General features: G+C 37.4%; 1 protein-coding gene across 5 annotated transcripts in view; it reads left to right on the forward strand.

Annotated features, from left to right (window-relative positions):
* Positions 1 to 14,766, forward strand: part of STXBP5 (syntaxin binding protein 5) — a 157,331-nt gene that overhangs the window by 70,497 nt on the left and 72,068 nt on the right. For all 5 annotated transcript variants that reach the window (XM_055535890.1, XM_055535893.1, XM_055535895.1 and 2 more), the window contains exon 9: positions 2,960 to 3,038. In XM_055535890.1, coding sequence (XP_055391865.1) covers positions 2,960 to 3,038 — 79 coding nt within the window. The remainder of the gene's footprint in view (positions 1 to 2,959; positions 3,039 to 14,766) is intronic.

Here is a 14,766-nt window from a genome sequence, read left to right on the forward strand (position 1 = left end):
TAAACCTTCCTCTACATTAGCAGCCCCTTCCCCTTTCCTGCCTCACCGGATAAGCTATGTCAAAACTCTTGCAGATGTTCTTCCAAAATACATGTATTTCTAAAATCATACATATTTATAGACACATATAAGAGCATATGAGATGTTTTGGTCGTTGTTTTACATAAAAATAGAAATATTATTCTTTCTTGCATCTTTTCTTAATCCTCTGTACTTGAGGAAAATCCCTCCTTTCATCTGGCATAGCTCTTAATTCCTTTATTTTAATGCTTGTGTATCAACCAGTTGTTTGTCTCACAGTTCTTCATAATTTATTCAGCCATGCCTAATTGATGGATCGCTACAAATTATGCTGTAGTGATAAATTTGAAACTTTCAAATAAAAGTTTCAAATTTTAAACTGTATTTTCAGTTTCTGATCACTACAAATTATGCTGCCTTTACCTTTCTTGTACATATTCAATAGGAATTGATCCTTTTATTCCTATGGAATAAATGCTTAAGAATAGAATTGCTGCTTCTCAAAGTGGGCTCGTTTTATATATTTCTATTTTTCATAAATGCTCTCAGCCTGCTTTTCAAAAAAACTGTACCCTTCGCATTTTTACTAGCCATTTTATCTCTGTTCCATTGTTCTTGCCAGCAGTGGTATTATAACTTATTTTACTTTCTCCAGTGATTGTACAGTTCATTTTACTTTTCTTACTTTTTTTTTTTTTTTTTAAACTTTGAGTTTGCTCAGGGTCTCAGAGTTGGCCAGAGGTGAATAACAGGGACCTTTTCCTTTCCCAGGTCTTCCCTGGGCATGTACACTACCTTAAGTACAGCCTGGAGTATGTCTAGTTCTTAAGGATTTTTTTTTTTTAATTCCTGCCCCACCTCTTATTTGCCTCAACTAAAACCACAGCCTTAGGCAGGCACCATATTGCCAGCAGATTACTGTTATTTCTGTGATGTCTGGAGGTAGGGCTTTTGGTCTCCCTGAGCTGATGTCTGTTGTGTCAAATGAAATTGCCACAACATCTTGGGATTCGAGTTTTTCAGGAAGCTGCAGTTGGGGATAATATACTGATTGGGCTCTAGGGAAACTGGTTTTAATGGAACTGCAAATAAACTTGAGTCCTATCTCTTGGCTGATGCTATTGCCTTTTTAATGGCACCATGCCACAGAGCTGAGGCACATAGGGGATGGAAATAGCCCTTCATCAAAACATCCCAGGCCCGCCCCCCACCCCAGGTTTTAACAAGGTTCGGTCATTTCCATTGAGTAGACTGTGTTGTGTTCATTTTGTGGCTTCAGTTAGTTGGCAGAGTTCTGAAGTGATTACCCTTAGTTATTTTGCTAGTATTTCAATTTTACTAAGTGAGTGAGTTCACAGAGGTCTCACTTAGTCACTCCGGAAATCATCTCCTTCTTAGTTTCTTTAGCAGTTCATAGGCATTGAACTTTAAGGTCATTTTGTCAAAATTCAAATAAAACTGTTGGAATTCTAATTCCATTAAATTTATAACGTAGTTTTGGAAGAAGTGCCATTTTAGGATCTTAAGTTTTCTTAAATGGAAGCATGATTAGGACTGATAGACTCAATTATTTAAATGTACACTTCTATGCAATTTTTTTAAAAGGTCTTAGAATTCACAGGTGACACTAGGAAAAGTGGTTGCAACATATGGACACAGTGTTAATAAATTTTGAATGTTAAATTTATTTTTAAATATAAAGAAGATAACATATAACCATGGGTAAAAGATATAAGCTATTTTTAAAGAAGAAATACAGATGACTAGAAAGCCAAAGAATTTTCACAGAGATTAAACAATACACTTAGCAAATCAGAAAAAAATAATAGCCTTGTTCAGGAAAGGTGGGACAAAGTACTCACATACTTTCTTCATCCTTTCTGGAATACAGTTCTACCTAAATATCTCTTTTCTTGGAATTAATCCTAAAGAAAAACATTAATTTATTCACTTATTAAATTGTTATTGAGTGTCCACCCTATGCCAAACAATGTCACCATGGATACATAAACAAAAAACACATACACCCTTAAAAATCTTTGCTTTCGTGGAGTTTACATTCTTGTTGGTGAGGCAAACAGCAAACAAAAGAAAATTAAAAATACGTTAGAATGAGCTAGTTCCTGGGAGGAAAAAGCTGGGAAAGAGGATAAGAAGTGTTGGGTTAGCAGTGTGTGTTTGGGGCCTTCACTAATAACATAACGGTGACACTGATTAACCTCTAAGAAACAGGAATCAGTATCTTATTTTCTTTTAAGTTTTTCTGAATTATTAATACAGTGAACATGTAAAACTTGTGGCGGATTCATTTTGATATTTGGCAAAACTAATACAATTATGTAAAGTTTAAAAATAAAATTAAAAAAAAAACTTGATAATAGAAATCAACCTTTTTAAAAATAATCAAAATTCTTTAACAGTATGAGTTTGACACATTTTACAGAGATTGGTTTATTTTAGCAGTCTCTTGGACATTACAATGGATGGATTTTACTTTAACAGAGTAAATATAATTGACTTTATTAGCAGAGGGATTAATTTTGCAGCCTGTCTCTTTGGGTGAAAATATGATTTAGACTTATTTTCCTCAAATAAGCTATATTAAAACTTGAATTCATTTAGTAAATTGAAATCCTATTTTCCGTATCTTTAAAACACTGCAAAGAATGAATTTCTCTTACTAGAATGTTGTCACAAATGTTGTTGACAAGTTATTCATTTTATTTACTTTTTAGCACTAAAAAGTAAACACTTCACTGGATTTCAAACACTAAATTGATCATTTAAAATATCTTATTTTGTATTAAATACTTCTTTCAAAATTACTTTAAAATATTTCATGGTGGATTTCATTATATTTCATTTTATAAACTATCAATGTATAAGAATTTAGAGTAACTTAGAATTTTAGAATTTAATGCAGAAAACTATATTTTAGGAAAACAGTTAAAGGATGGGAAGAAGCCAGAACCATGCAAACCTATCCTCAAGGTGGAATTCAAAACGACTAGATCTGGGTAAGATTTTATTTCATTGACAATATTCACTGTATACAATTACTGAAATAGCACTGAAGACTGTCATTACTTTTAAAAACCTACTTTACAATGGTCCAGTTTTTAAATTTTATTCTTGCTTTATTTAACAAAATAACTAAAATTGGTAATTTCAGGATAAACTATTTCATGTATTCTCTGTCTTTAGTAGTTTTACAATATATCTTGGAAAGCTTGAATTACTTTTCTTGTCAAACTTCATATGTTCTCTTAGTCTTCAATAACTGTGTATTCACTAGTGAAAATTGTGGAATAAGCAATGAAGACAAAAACTGAAAATTTAACCTGTTAATATATATTATGTGTTAACATATATGCAATATGTGTTAATATGTGTTATGTGTTAACATATATGCAATATGTGTTAATTATGAAAGTTATATGTATTCTTCACAAATTAAATCTTATTTTAAGAATATTTGGCAATTTCAATAATAAGTACAGCTGTATATTAAAGGAAGAGTGTCAGTTGTATTTGAATAGATTAATTGACACTGTGACTCAAGGGTAAGATTTATATGGTTTTTACAATTTACATATCTTACAGATAGTTTTTTGTATATCTGTATATGTGCATGCTCAGTCTGTCTGACTCTTTGTGACCCCATGGACTGTAGCCCTACAGACTCCTCTGTCCATGGAATTTTCCAGGATACTGGAATGAAGTACTGCCACTTTTACAGGATACTGCCAGGGAATTGTCCTCCAGGGATCTTCCCAACTCAGGGATCAAACCTGCCAAATGTTACATTTTAAAATATAATAATGAAAACAAATAAACATTTCTTTGAAAATTCTAACCTCTAAAGGAGACCCTTTATGTTCAAGTTTTCTAGGAAAAGTGTATGGTTTTATTTACTAGAACTGTGTAAGAGTGTGAATTTAGGTAGTGTATATAGTGCAGTGGTTCTCAAACTGTGACCCCAGGAGCAACAGGGAGCCGTAGTATCGGATGCTAAGTCACGTCAGTTGTGTCCGACTCTGTGTGACCCCATAGATGGCAGCCCACCAGGTTCCCCCGTCCCTGAGATTTTCCAGGCAAGAACACTGGAGTGGGTTGCCATTGCCTTCTCCAGTCATGGATGAGAACTCATTAGAAATGTACATTCTCACAATTCACCCCAGATCTCTGAATCACAAAGTCTGTGTTGTGTGGGTAGAGCCCCACAGTTGGTGTGGGTGGAGCCCGAAAGTGGTGTAGGTGGAGCCGGAAAGGTGTGGGTGGAGCACGCAGGTGGTGTGGGTGGAGCCCCGCAGTGCTGTGGGTGAAGCCCGGCAGTTGGTTCTCACTAGACCTGCAGGATGCGCACTTAAATTTAGAACCACTGGGACATTTTTTTCATATGCCAGTTTAGAACCACTGGTTATTATAACTGGCTTGCTTTTCTTTTTAATCTGTTCTTTTCTCAGTCTAATTCTAGTCAACCTTTTTTATCAAGAGTTCAGTTCAGTCACTCAGTCGTGTCCGACTCTTAGCGACCCCATGGACTGCAGCACGTGAGGCTTCCCTGTCCATCACCAACACCCAGAGTTTACTCAGACTCATATCCATCTAGTCATTGATGCCATCCAACCATCTCATCCTGTCACCCCCTTCTCCTGCCTTCAATCTTTCCCAGCAACAAGGACGTTTCAAATGAGTCAGTTCTTCGCATGAGGTGGCCAGAGTATTGGAATTTCAGCTTCAACATCAGTCCTTCCAGTGAATATTCAGGACTGATCTCCTTTAGGATGGACTGGTTGGATCTCCTTGCAGTCCAAGGGACTCTCAAGAGTCTTTTCCAACACCACAGTTCAAAAGTGTCAATTCTTCAGTGCTCAGCTTTCTTTATAATCCAACTCTCACATCCATACATGACTACTGGAAAAACCATAGCTTTGACTAGATGGACCTTTGTCGACAAAATGTCTCTGCTTTTTAATATGCTGTCTAGGTTGGTCATAGCTTTCCTTCCAAGGAGCAAGCGTCTTTTAATTTCATAGCTGCAGTCACCATCTGCGGTGATTTTGGAGCCCAAAAAAGTAAAGTCTGTCTCTGTTTCCATTGTTTCCCCATCTGTTTGCCATGAAGTGATGGGACTGGTTGCCATGATCTTAGTTTTCTGAACACTGAGTTTTAAGCCAGCTTTTTCACTCTCCTCTTTCACTTTCATCAAGAGGCTCTTTAGTTCTTCTTCGCTTTCTGCCACAAGGGTGTTGTCATCTGCGTATCTGAGGTTACTGATATTTCTCCTGGCCATCTTGATTCCATCTTGTGCTTTTTCCCACCCAGCATTTCTCATGATGTACTCTGCATATAAGTTAAATAAGCAGGGTGACAATATACAGCCTTGACATACTCCTTTCCCAATTTGAAACAAGTTTGTTCTTCCATGTCCGGTTCTGACTGTGGCTTCTTGACCTGCATACAGATTTCTAGGAGGCAGGTCAGGTGATCTGGTATTCCCATCTCTTGAAGAATGTTCCACAGTTTGTTGTGATCCACACAGTCAAAGGCTTTGATGTAGTCAATAAAGCAGAAGTAGATGTTTTTCTGGAACTCTTGCTTTTTTGATGATCCAACGGATGTTGGCAATTTGATCTCTGGTTCCTCTGCCTTTTCTAAATCCAGCTTGAACATCTGGAAGTTCACGGTTAATGTACTGTAGAAGCCTGCCTTAGAAAATTTTGAGCATTACTTTGCTAGTGTGTGAGATGAGTGCAATTGTGCAGTAGTTTGAGCATTCTTTGACATTGCCTTTCTTTGGGATTGGAATGAAAACTGACCTTTTCCAGTCCTGTGACCCCTGCTGAGTTTTCCAAATTGGCTGGCATATTGAGTGTAGCACTTTCACAGCATCATCTTTCAGCATTTGAAATAGCTCAACTGGAATTCCATCACCTCCACTAGCTTCATTCATAGTGATGCTTCCTCAGGCCCACTTGACTTCGCATTCCAGGATGCCTGGCTCTAGGTAGTGATCACACCATCGTGGTTATCCCAGTCATGAAGATCTTTTTTGTATAGTTCTCCTGTGTATTCTTGCCACCTCTTCTTGATATCTTCTTCTTATGTTAGGTCCATACCATTCCTGTCCTTTATTGTGCCCATCTTTGCATGAAATGTTCCTTTGGTATCTCTCATTTTCTTGAAGAGATCTCTAGTCTTTCCCATTCTATTGTTTTCCTCTTTTTCTTTGCACTTTCTCAGAGTAGGATGAAGAATCTTAAGATTGCTATTAATTCTCCTTGACCCTCTTTAGCCTTCCTCTGGGACCCAGAACATGTATTGTGCTCAGACAAAAGGTTGAGTGACCTCCAAGAGATAGCATCTGTTTAATTAACTCTGGCATCCCTCACTGTGTGACCTTTGGCACTGAGTTCTTTGACTTCTTTGTGCTGGTTTCTTCATTTAGGACATAGGTGAGATAATAGGTCAAAAGTTTGTTGTAATGAATTGAGTGAGATGATCATGTTTTCAAAACATTGCACACCGTGCCTGGTACATTATAAACTTTCTATGAGGGGTTGCCCTTATTTTTTTGGGAAACCTCCTACTACCAGTTGCCTTTTTTTTTTTTTTTTGCTATATTTGTCTTGTGGCAAAAGTACATCAGTAGATAACATGACAGCAAAGGAGGGTGGGGTGGGTGGGTAACTAGGAAAAAAAAAATACCCTGTGCTTGTAATACAACGTAAAATGAATTGTCTAAACATTTAAACTAACAGTGCTGCTTGTTCTCTGAATTATTTAATCATGTTAACAACTGTGGTTTGGCAACAGAGGCAGACATCCTGGGAAGATTTTTCTCTTTGTGTGTTCTACCTGTTCCCATGTTCATTCCTATATATTGGGAGTATTTGTAAGTTGATGATTTCTTCAGGATGGCAGGGATAATTCTCCTTTCTTCGGATCAGAAACATAAAGCAGTCTGACTCTTTTATATGCATTCATGGTGGTGGTTTTGTCGCTAAGTCATGTCTAACTCTTTGCAACCCCATGGATTTTACCTCTTTAATCTCCTCTGTCCATGGGATTTCCCAGGCATGAATACAGGAGTGGTTGTCCTTCTCCAGGGAATCTTCCCAACCCAGGGATCAAGTTCAGGTCTCACGCATTACAGGTGCCACCAGTGTGCATTTGCAGGTGCTGTTAATACAAGATAAATCAATAGGCTAGCCATCTGGTAACAGTTCTGTCCAGGTTTCCAGTATCTTTTTCCACCAGGGATAAAATTTTCAGTAAATTAAATAAACTCTTTCTTTAACTCCATGATTCGTTTCCTTGTGATAGCTCACCAGAATTGCAGTATGTACCCAACATTGAGAACTGCTGCACCACGAGAAGGCTCACCCCCTTTAAGCAAGCTGGGCAGCACTCAGCCTTTCCTGTTCCTGGCAAGTGTCTTGGGCAGGTGCCCACAGAATATGTTCTGTCAGTTTATGTTGGAAAATCACCAGATTTTGTTAGAAGGGCTGTCCTCCCCTGCTCAGGATCTACCACGTCATCTTTTCTTTACCTGGAAATAATTCGAGGCCGAAAGATTGCCTCACATCCTCTGTAACTCTGCGTAGATGTCACTGCTTTTCAGGCTGTCTTGACTATGCGGACTGGATCGTGTCTGCTAGTAATTACTCTCAAAGCATACTGTATTTTTTCCTTTCTAAAACTTAGATCTGTCATTAGTAATGAAATTATTTACTTAACGCATGCCTTTCCCGTTAAATATTCAGCTTGATGAAAACACAGGACATACCTGTCTCACTTTTAATTGTCCAGGCACAGCACTATTGAACATGAAGAAGAAGATAGACAGGTGTATAGAAAAGTGCAGCCATGAAGAATTAGCGTTACCTATTAACGATAAGAGCTAGCTGTTACTTTTAAAGATAAACTGACAAAAAAATGAGTCAAGATGTTGTGTGCCTTTTATTTTCTAGTAAAGCATAAATTACTCCAGGAGAGACAAGATTTTCGCTTATGTAGAGAACAGTGACAATTTAATTAATATAACATTTTAATAGCACTTTTATTAAAGACATGCAGCTATTCTTTACATGTGCTGTGCTTTTAGTTGCTCAGTTGTGTCCAACTCTTTGTGACCCCGTGGACTGTAGCTTTCCAGGCTCCTCTGTCCATGGGAATTCTCCAGCAGGAATACTGGAGTGGGTTGCCATGCCCACCTCCAAGGGACCTTCCCAACCTAGGGATCAAACCTAGGTCTCCCACACTGAGGTGGATTCTTTACTGTCTGAACCATGGCCCTTGACCAGTTCTTAATAAAATTTCAGAAAGTAAATATTAAGTCAATTCTGTTGAAGTTATTTCTTTGAAAATCTAATGTGACTCAGGTGTGAAGTCGTGCAGCCAGTGGTGCTTGACCAGTGAGTGTGAGTGAGTGAGCTCTTGAGCCAGCTCTCCTGGGTCTGAATCCAGCCTCGGCTCTCCACTGGTGTGCAGTCATCAGCTAGGCTTCCTGTGCTTGTTCTGTCTCTATAAGATGGGAATAATGGTAGTATGTATGTCAGAATTGTTGTGAAGATTAGAGATTTCCCTGACAGCAGAGTGGTTAGTACTTTGCCTGCCAAAGCAAGGCGGGTGGATTCAACCCCTGGTCAAGGAGCTAAGGTCATGCATGCGTTGTGGCCAAAAAAGCGAAACATAAAACAAAAGCAATATTGTGACAAATCAATAAGTAGTTTAAAAATAATTAAAATAAATTTTAAAAAATTTTATGAAGACTGAACAATATATATAAAGCACCATTCATAGTACCACCAGGTTGCGGGGAAGCTTCTCTTGTTAGGGAACCTAAAAGTGAATATTACCACAGTCAAATATGGCAGTTACATTTGGAGAAGCACATCTAAGAGATTCACTGAATCCCTTTTGTCATAACACATGCTATGACCAGCCTTTTGTGTACAGGGCCAGAGAGTAAATACTTTAGGCTTTACAAATTGTTTGGGTCTCTTGCAGTTATTCAGCTCTGCCACCGTAGTCCCAAAGCAGCTGTGGGCACTCATAAATGAATGAATGAAAAAGTCTTACAGTAAAACTTCACAGACTTGAAAATTTGAATTTTCACAAAATTAAAAATTTTCACATAATTTTCACAAAATATCATTATTATTTTGTGTGATTTTTTTTTCAACTTTCTAAAAACATAAAAACCATTCTTAGTTTGCAGGCCATACAAAAACAGGCCATGGGTCATGGTTTGGTGACCCTTCATAAGCACACATGCATACACATGATATATTTGTTAACCTTTAAGGAAAAGTTGGGATTTTTGTGTTTGATTATTCCCTAACTGTATTCCTCACTCCCATTCCTGGTGCCAGAACATGTTTTCAAGTAGTTTTGTAGATACAGTGATTTAATTTACTGAGTGCACTAAAAGCTATAGGTAGATTACCTATATAATATAAAAGACCAGATTACAATAAAAACTCAGGATATGCTGTTGATATTCTGGTTCTAAAAATATCTAAAGATATATTTCAGTAACTCCCACAAACTTGATACCACTGACTCTCACTGCTAACAAGGCTGTGTTTCTGATGAGAGAATCCTAACTTTGAGAAGTCCCAAAACAAACTCCTTGTACATGAAGTAATTTCTCCAGAACATGGGCTCACTTTTTATGATTTTTAATCCTTCCAAACTTTTTGGGGGGGGCTGGAAATTGATTTTATTATTAATAAGTCACATGACACAAAAGGATAAGGATATTCAAGTGGAACTAAGGCACAATGGAGGCATAGACAACTGGAAAAAGAGGCTGCAGGATCAAAACAAGCAATTTGTCTACACACACACATACACCCCGCACACCCCTCAAGCCCTCAGCCCATCAGATAAGAATCCACCTAACATTAAAACAGTGAGTGGGACCAGATAATCTGAGGTCTGGGAGCCAGTGAGGACTCTAGGAGAGATTCAGATCAGATCAGTAGCTCAGGCATGTCCGACTCTTTGCAACCCCATGAATCGCAGCACGCCAGGCCTCCCTGTACATCACCAACTCCCGGAGTTCACTCAGACTCATCTCCATCGAGTCAGTGATGCCATCCAGCCATCTTATCCTCTGTCGTCCCCTTCTCCTCTTGCCCCCAATCCCTCCCAGCATCAGAGTCTTTTCCAATGAGTCAACTCTTCCCATGAGGTGGCCAAAGTACTGGAGTTTCAGCTTTAGCATCATTCCTTCCAAAGAAATCCCAGGGCTGATCTCCTTCAGAATGGACTGGTTGGATCTCCTTGCAGTCCAAGGGACTCTCAAGAGTCTTCTCCAACACCACAGTTCAAAAGCATCAATTTCTCAGCGCTCAGCCTTCTTCAGAGTCCAACTCTCACATCCATACATGACCACAGGAAAAACCATAGCCTTGACTAGACGAACCTTTGTTGGCAAAGTAATGTCTCTGCTTTTGAATATGCTATCTAGGTTGGTCATAACTTTCCTTCCAAGGAGTAAGCGTCTTTTAATTTCATGGCTGCAGTCACCATCTGCAGTGATTTTGGAGCCCAGAAAAATAAAGTCTGACACTGTTTCCACTGTTTCCCCATCTATTTCCCATGAAGTGATGGGACTGGATGCCATGATCTTCGTTTTCTGAATGTTGAGCTTTAAGCCAACTTTTTCACTCTCCACTTTCACTTTCATCAAGAGGCTTTTTAGTTCGTCTTCACTTTCTGCCATGAGGTGGTGTCATCTGGATATCTGAGGTGATTGATATTTCTCCCGGCAATCTTGATTCCAGCTTGTGCTTCTTCCAGCCCAGCGTTTCTCATGATGTACTCTGCATGTAAGTTAAATAAACAGGGTGAGAATATACAGCCTTGACGGACTCCTTTTCCTATTTGGAACCAGTCTGTTGTTCCATGTCCAGTTCTAACTGTTGCTTCCTGACCTGCATATAGTTTTCTCAAGAGGCAAGTCCGGTGGTCTGGTATTCCCATCTCTTTCAGAATTTTCCACAGTTTATTGTGATCCACACAGTCAAAGGCTTTAGTGAAGTCAGTGAAGCATAAGTCTTAACAATTCTTATATGCTTACTTGAGATAAAAATAGCATCTTAGATCTTACTGTTTTCAATACCCTTACTTAGATGGCTTGGCTTTCAAGCACCAAGAAGAAAAGAATTAGTAGATACAGTGAACATTTGTTACTTGCTTACTATGCGTCAGATATTCTCCTGTGCAATTTGAATGTATTATCTTTCATAATTCTCCTAGCAGAACTATGACTTGGGTACTTTTATTGTCTGCATTTAGGATTATAGATAATGAGCCATGGAAAGCTTAACTGGCTTGACCCATGAAGAAATAGAGCGGATTTTGAGCCCAGGTTGACCCCAGAGCTGGAGCTCTTAATCAGTTTACTGGACGTGCTCACAGATAGCCTGGGTTAGGATTGGATTATACTAATCACTCATAAGTCACTCAGTTCACCAAGAACTGCATTCTTTTTTATATTTGCTAGCTTATCAGATTGTCTTTTTAAATTTAGTATTAAATCATACTTGGTACACATAATCACACTAATGTGAGCTGAGGAATCTGTCTGTGCCTCTTAGCCTGGATAACTTAATGCAACTAACCCTAGCTACTCATGACCAGAGAGCTTTGTAGGTTGCTTCAGGCTGCAGATTTAATTCTAACCTGATGATACCCACTGTTTTTTATAGTATCCATGCATGATCATAGCATTTGGTCATAGACACATATTGTGGAAAATTCCACAAGCAGATTTATATTTAATTGTACCTAATGGGAAAAGACCTTTCTGAATCCACGGACTCTTAAAATTTCAAGTGTCTCATCAGATAACCTTCCCTATTTACTTGTTATTTTTACAAGTAAAGTTTCAATCAAGTCAGCAAGTTTTAATCTCAGATTGGCTGATTTTCATCTTATCACTGTCTTCAGAGACATTCTTATGACCCACTGCAGATTTATCTATATTATTTTCATTCTCTCAAAAGTAAAACATTCTCTCCCAGTCTCACTCTTTAAACCTCATACCTAACTAGTATAAGTTATTATTCACTGTCTTGATTATAACATAACTTTTGACTTACAGTGGTTTAACATTATTGTATAATCCTATGTAGCTAGAACACTGAGACTACTGGATTGATAGCTGTTTCTTCTGACATCAGAACACTTCATTTAGTAGCTATATAAGTATATGCTCAAGATTGGGTTTTGTCCATGGCATCTATCAATTTAAAGTACTAAGATTTTCCTGTTTTTAAGCATCTTTATTAATTTTTAATTTATTACAGCTAAATTAAATATTATATCCATATTTAATTAAGTCTACTGATATCCAAATCCATTTTTCTGTCATTAGCAAATTTTACTTGTTAACTTTCTTGGAAAGTAGATGTGTTATCAAGCCTTCAAAGTATATTTAACCAGTGGCAGTTGCTAAAAAGGAGGTGATGTTGCTTCAGTATGAAACAGAGCAGCATATACAGGATGCCTCCCTGACAGCTCAGAACCCTATAGCACCAACGCTCCCAGCACTGGTGTTTTACCTTGAAAGACGCTAAAATAGAAATGAAGACTAGCAGACTCCAAACAGGGGGAATGGAAATTTAAGATAATCATAATCTTGAAGTGTTTCTAGGAAAGGGTAAGCAAGCACTGTTTACTTCTGTAGAAAGATAACAGAAGAAAAGTTAGGAGATATATATTGTATGAAAGATTAACTTGTAAAAAGGCACTTGAATAGTATCATTTCAAACGTGAACCAGAATGTAGGGACGTTAAAAGAAAGAAAAAGAAATGAATGGATTCATAATGGAAAACCCTCATGTAGAACATGTGTTTAATGAATTCACCAGTAGATATAAGTAGCAATTATGTGTCATCAAGAAGAGTAAGGTGCAGATTCTTTATTTTTTTTTTTTTGAGAGTAGAAAGCAGTATTTATTTATTTTGGCCATAATGCATAACATGTGGGATGTTAGTGATCAAACCCTTGCTGCTTGCGTCAGGAGCGAGGATTCTTAACCACTGGTCCACCATGGAAGTCCCAAGATGCAGATTTTTATTTTCACTTTAAATTAGAGAAGACCTCCATATGACTAATGGCAGAAAAGTAAGAGCCTTTGGAATAGGAGACACTGAAGATGAAATATGTTTAGAAGAAGGTTCTAGAGTGGATTTCTCATAATGATTCCAAAGTACAGATGGAGAAGATAACCTTCTTTCTTAAATTTTGAAAGCATTTTTATATGATTATGTGATCTGCTGCTGCTGCTAAGTCGCTTCAGTTGTGTCCAACTCTGCGTGACCCCATAGACGGCAGCCTACCAGGCTCCTCTGTCCATGGGATTCTCCAGGCAAGAATACTGGAGTGGGGTGCCATTTCCTTCTCCAGTGCATGAAAGTGAAAAGTGAAAGTGAAGTCGCTCAGTCGTGCCCGACTCTTCGCGACCCCATGGACTGCAGCCTACCAGGCTCCTCCATCCATGGGATTTTCCAGGCAAGAGTACTGGAGTGGGGTGCCATTGCCTTCTCCAGATTATGTGATCTATTCTTTTAGAAAACGTTTTTGGCATCGGACATGACTTAGCAACTAAACGACGAACAAAACCAAAAATCTTAGAATTATATAGATTTTAGATCCTGAAATGTAACACTGAAGTAGGTGAAGTAGATGATAAGAATAAACAGTGTGGCAGAGGGGCGTGCACAAGTTGAAGAATGGAATGAAACTAGGGAAATTAAAGGATGGAAAAGAAGAATTCTTAGCCCCTGCTACAGTGACTTCCACACATAAAGCACTTAGTAAAATGATAGTTGAATGAATGAAACATAATAATATCATGACTTAATTTGCTTTTTCTTGAGTGATCTAGAAAGCAGAAAAATTTTCAGCATAAGGTACATTTTAGCAGGACTTCAATACAAAGTATAATAACAGATATAGAAATGACATTAAAAATTGGCAAGCTCTTCAGATATTTCACAGGAAAAATGCACTTTTAAAAAGTTTAATTAGTCACTAAAACTTAATTTCATTTAAACCACTGTTATTATCTTACTCTCTGAACTGTTTTTGGAAGTATCTAGATTTTTTTTTTTTAATTTGTGACATTAAATAAAATCCTAACAAGAGAAACATAGGACCTGTAATTCCACTATTCTAAAACAATTTTTTTCATGTGTTCATTTTCCCTAAGTCTTTTTTCAAATGCATATCCATTTTCACTTAACTTTATTCTTTGAGGGTATTAAGTTTGGTATATTTTTGTCCTCTTACTCAATCTAAAGTATCCTAGTTTTACCAATTTTTAAAATTAGTTTCAAAGGCTGTATAGTTTACTCAGACATGCCTCCCTTTTTTCAAACATTTAGTTTTTCACATTATAGATAATCAAGTTATGATATTACTAATATAGTAGTGAACATATTCTCTCATGATACTATAGAGAATTCAACAGATTTTTGCTATTATACTGTTTCTTTACAGTAAATTTCCAGTGATAAAATTTTGAAGATAAAATATTTTTAGGAGCCTTGACAAATAGACACATTTCTTTTTGAAATTATACTTTAAAGAAGTATAACATATAATAATTTCATAGTCTTATCAATGCAGTATGACTTTGTTTTTTAATTTACTGCCTTAAAATCAGCATTTATGCCTTAGAATTATCTTTAATTCTCTAGCCATAATGTGAACTCCTAAAC

The sequence above is a fragment of the Bubalus kerabau genome, chromosome 9 (genome assembly GCF_029407905.1).
Source record: "Bubalus kerabau isolate K-KA32 ecotype Philippines breed swamp buffalo chromosome 9, PCC_UOA_SB_1v2, whole genome shotgun sequence".
Classification (NCBI taxonomy): Eukaryota; Metazoa; Chordata; class Mammalia; order Artiodactyla; family Bovidae; genus Bubalus; species Bubalus kerabau.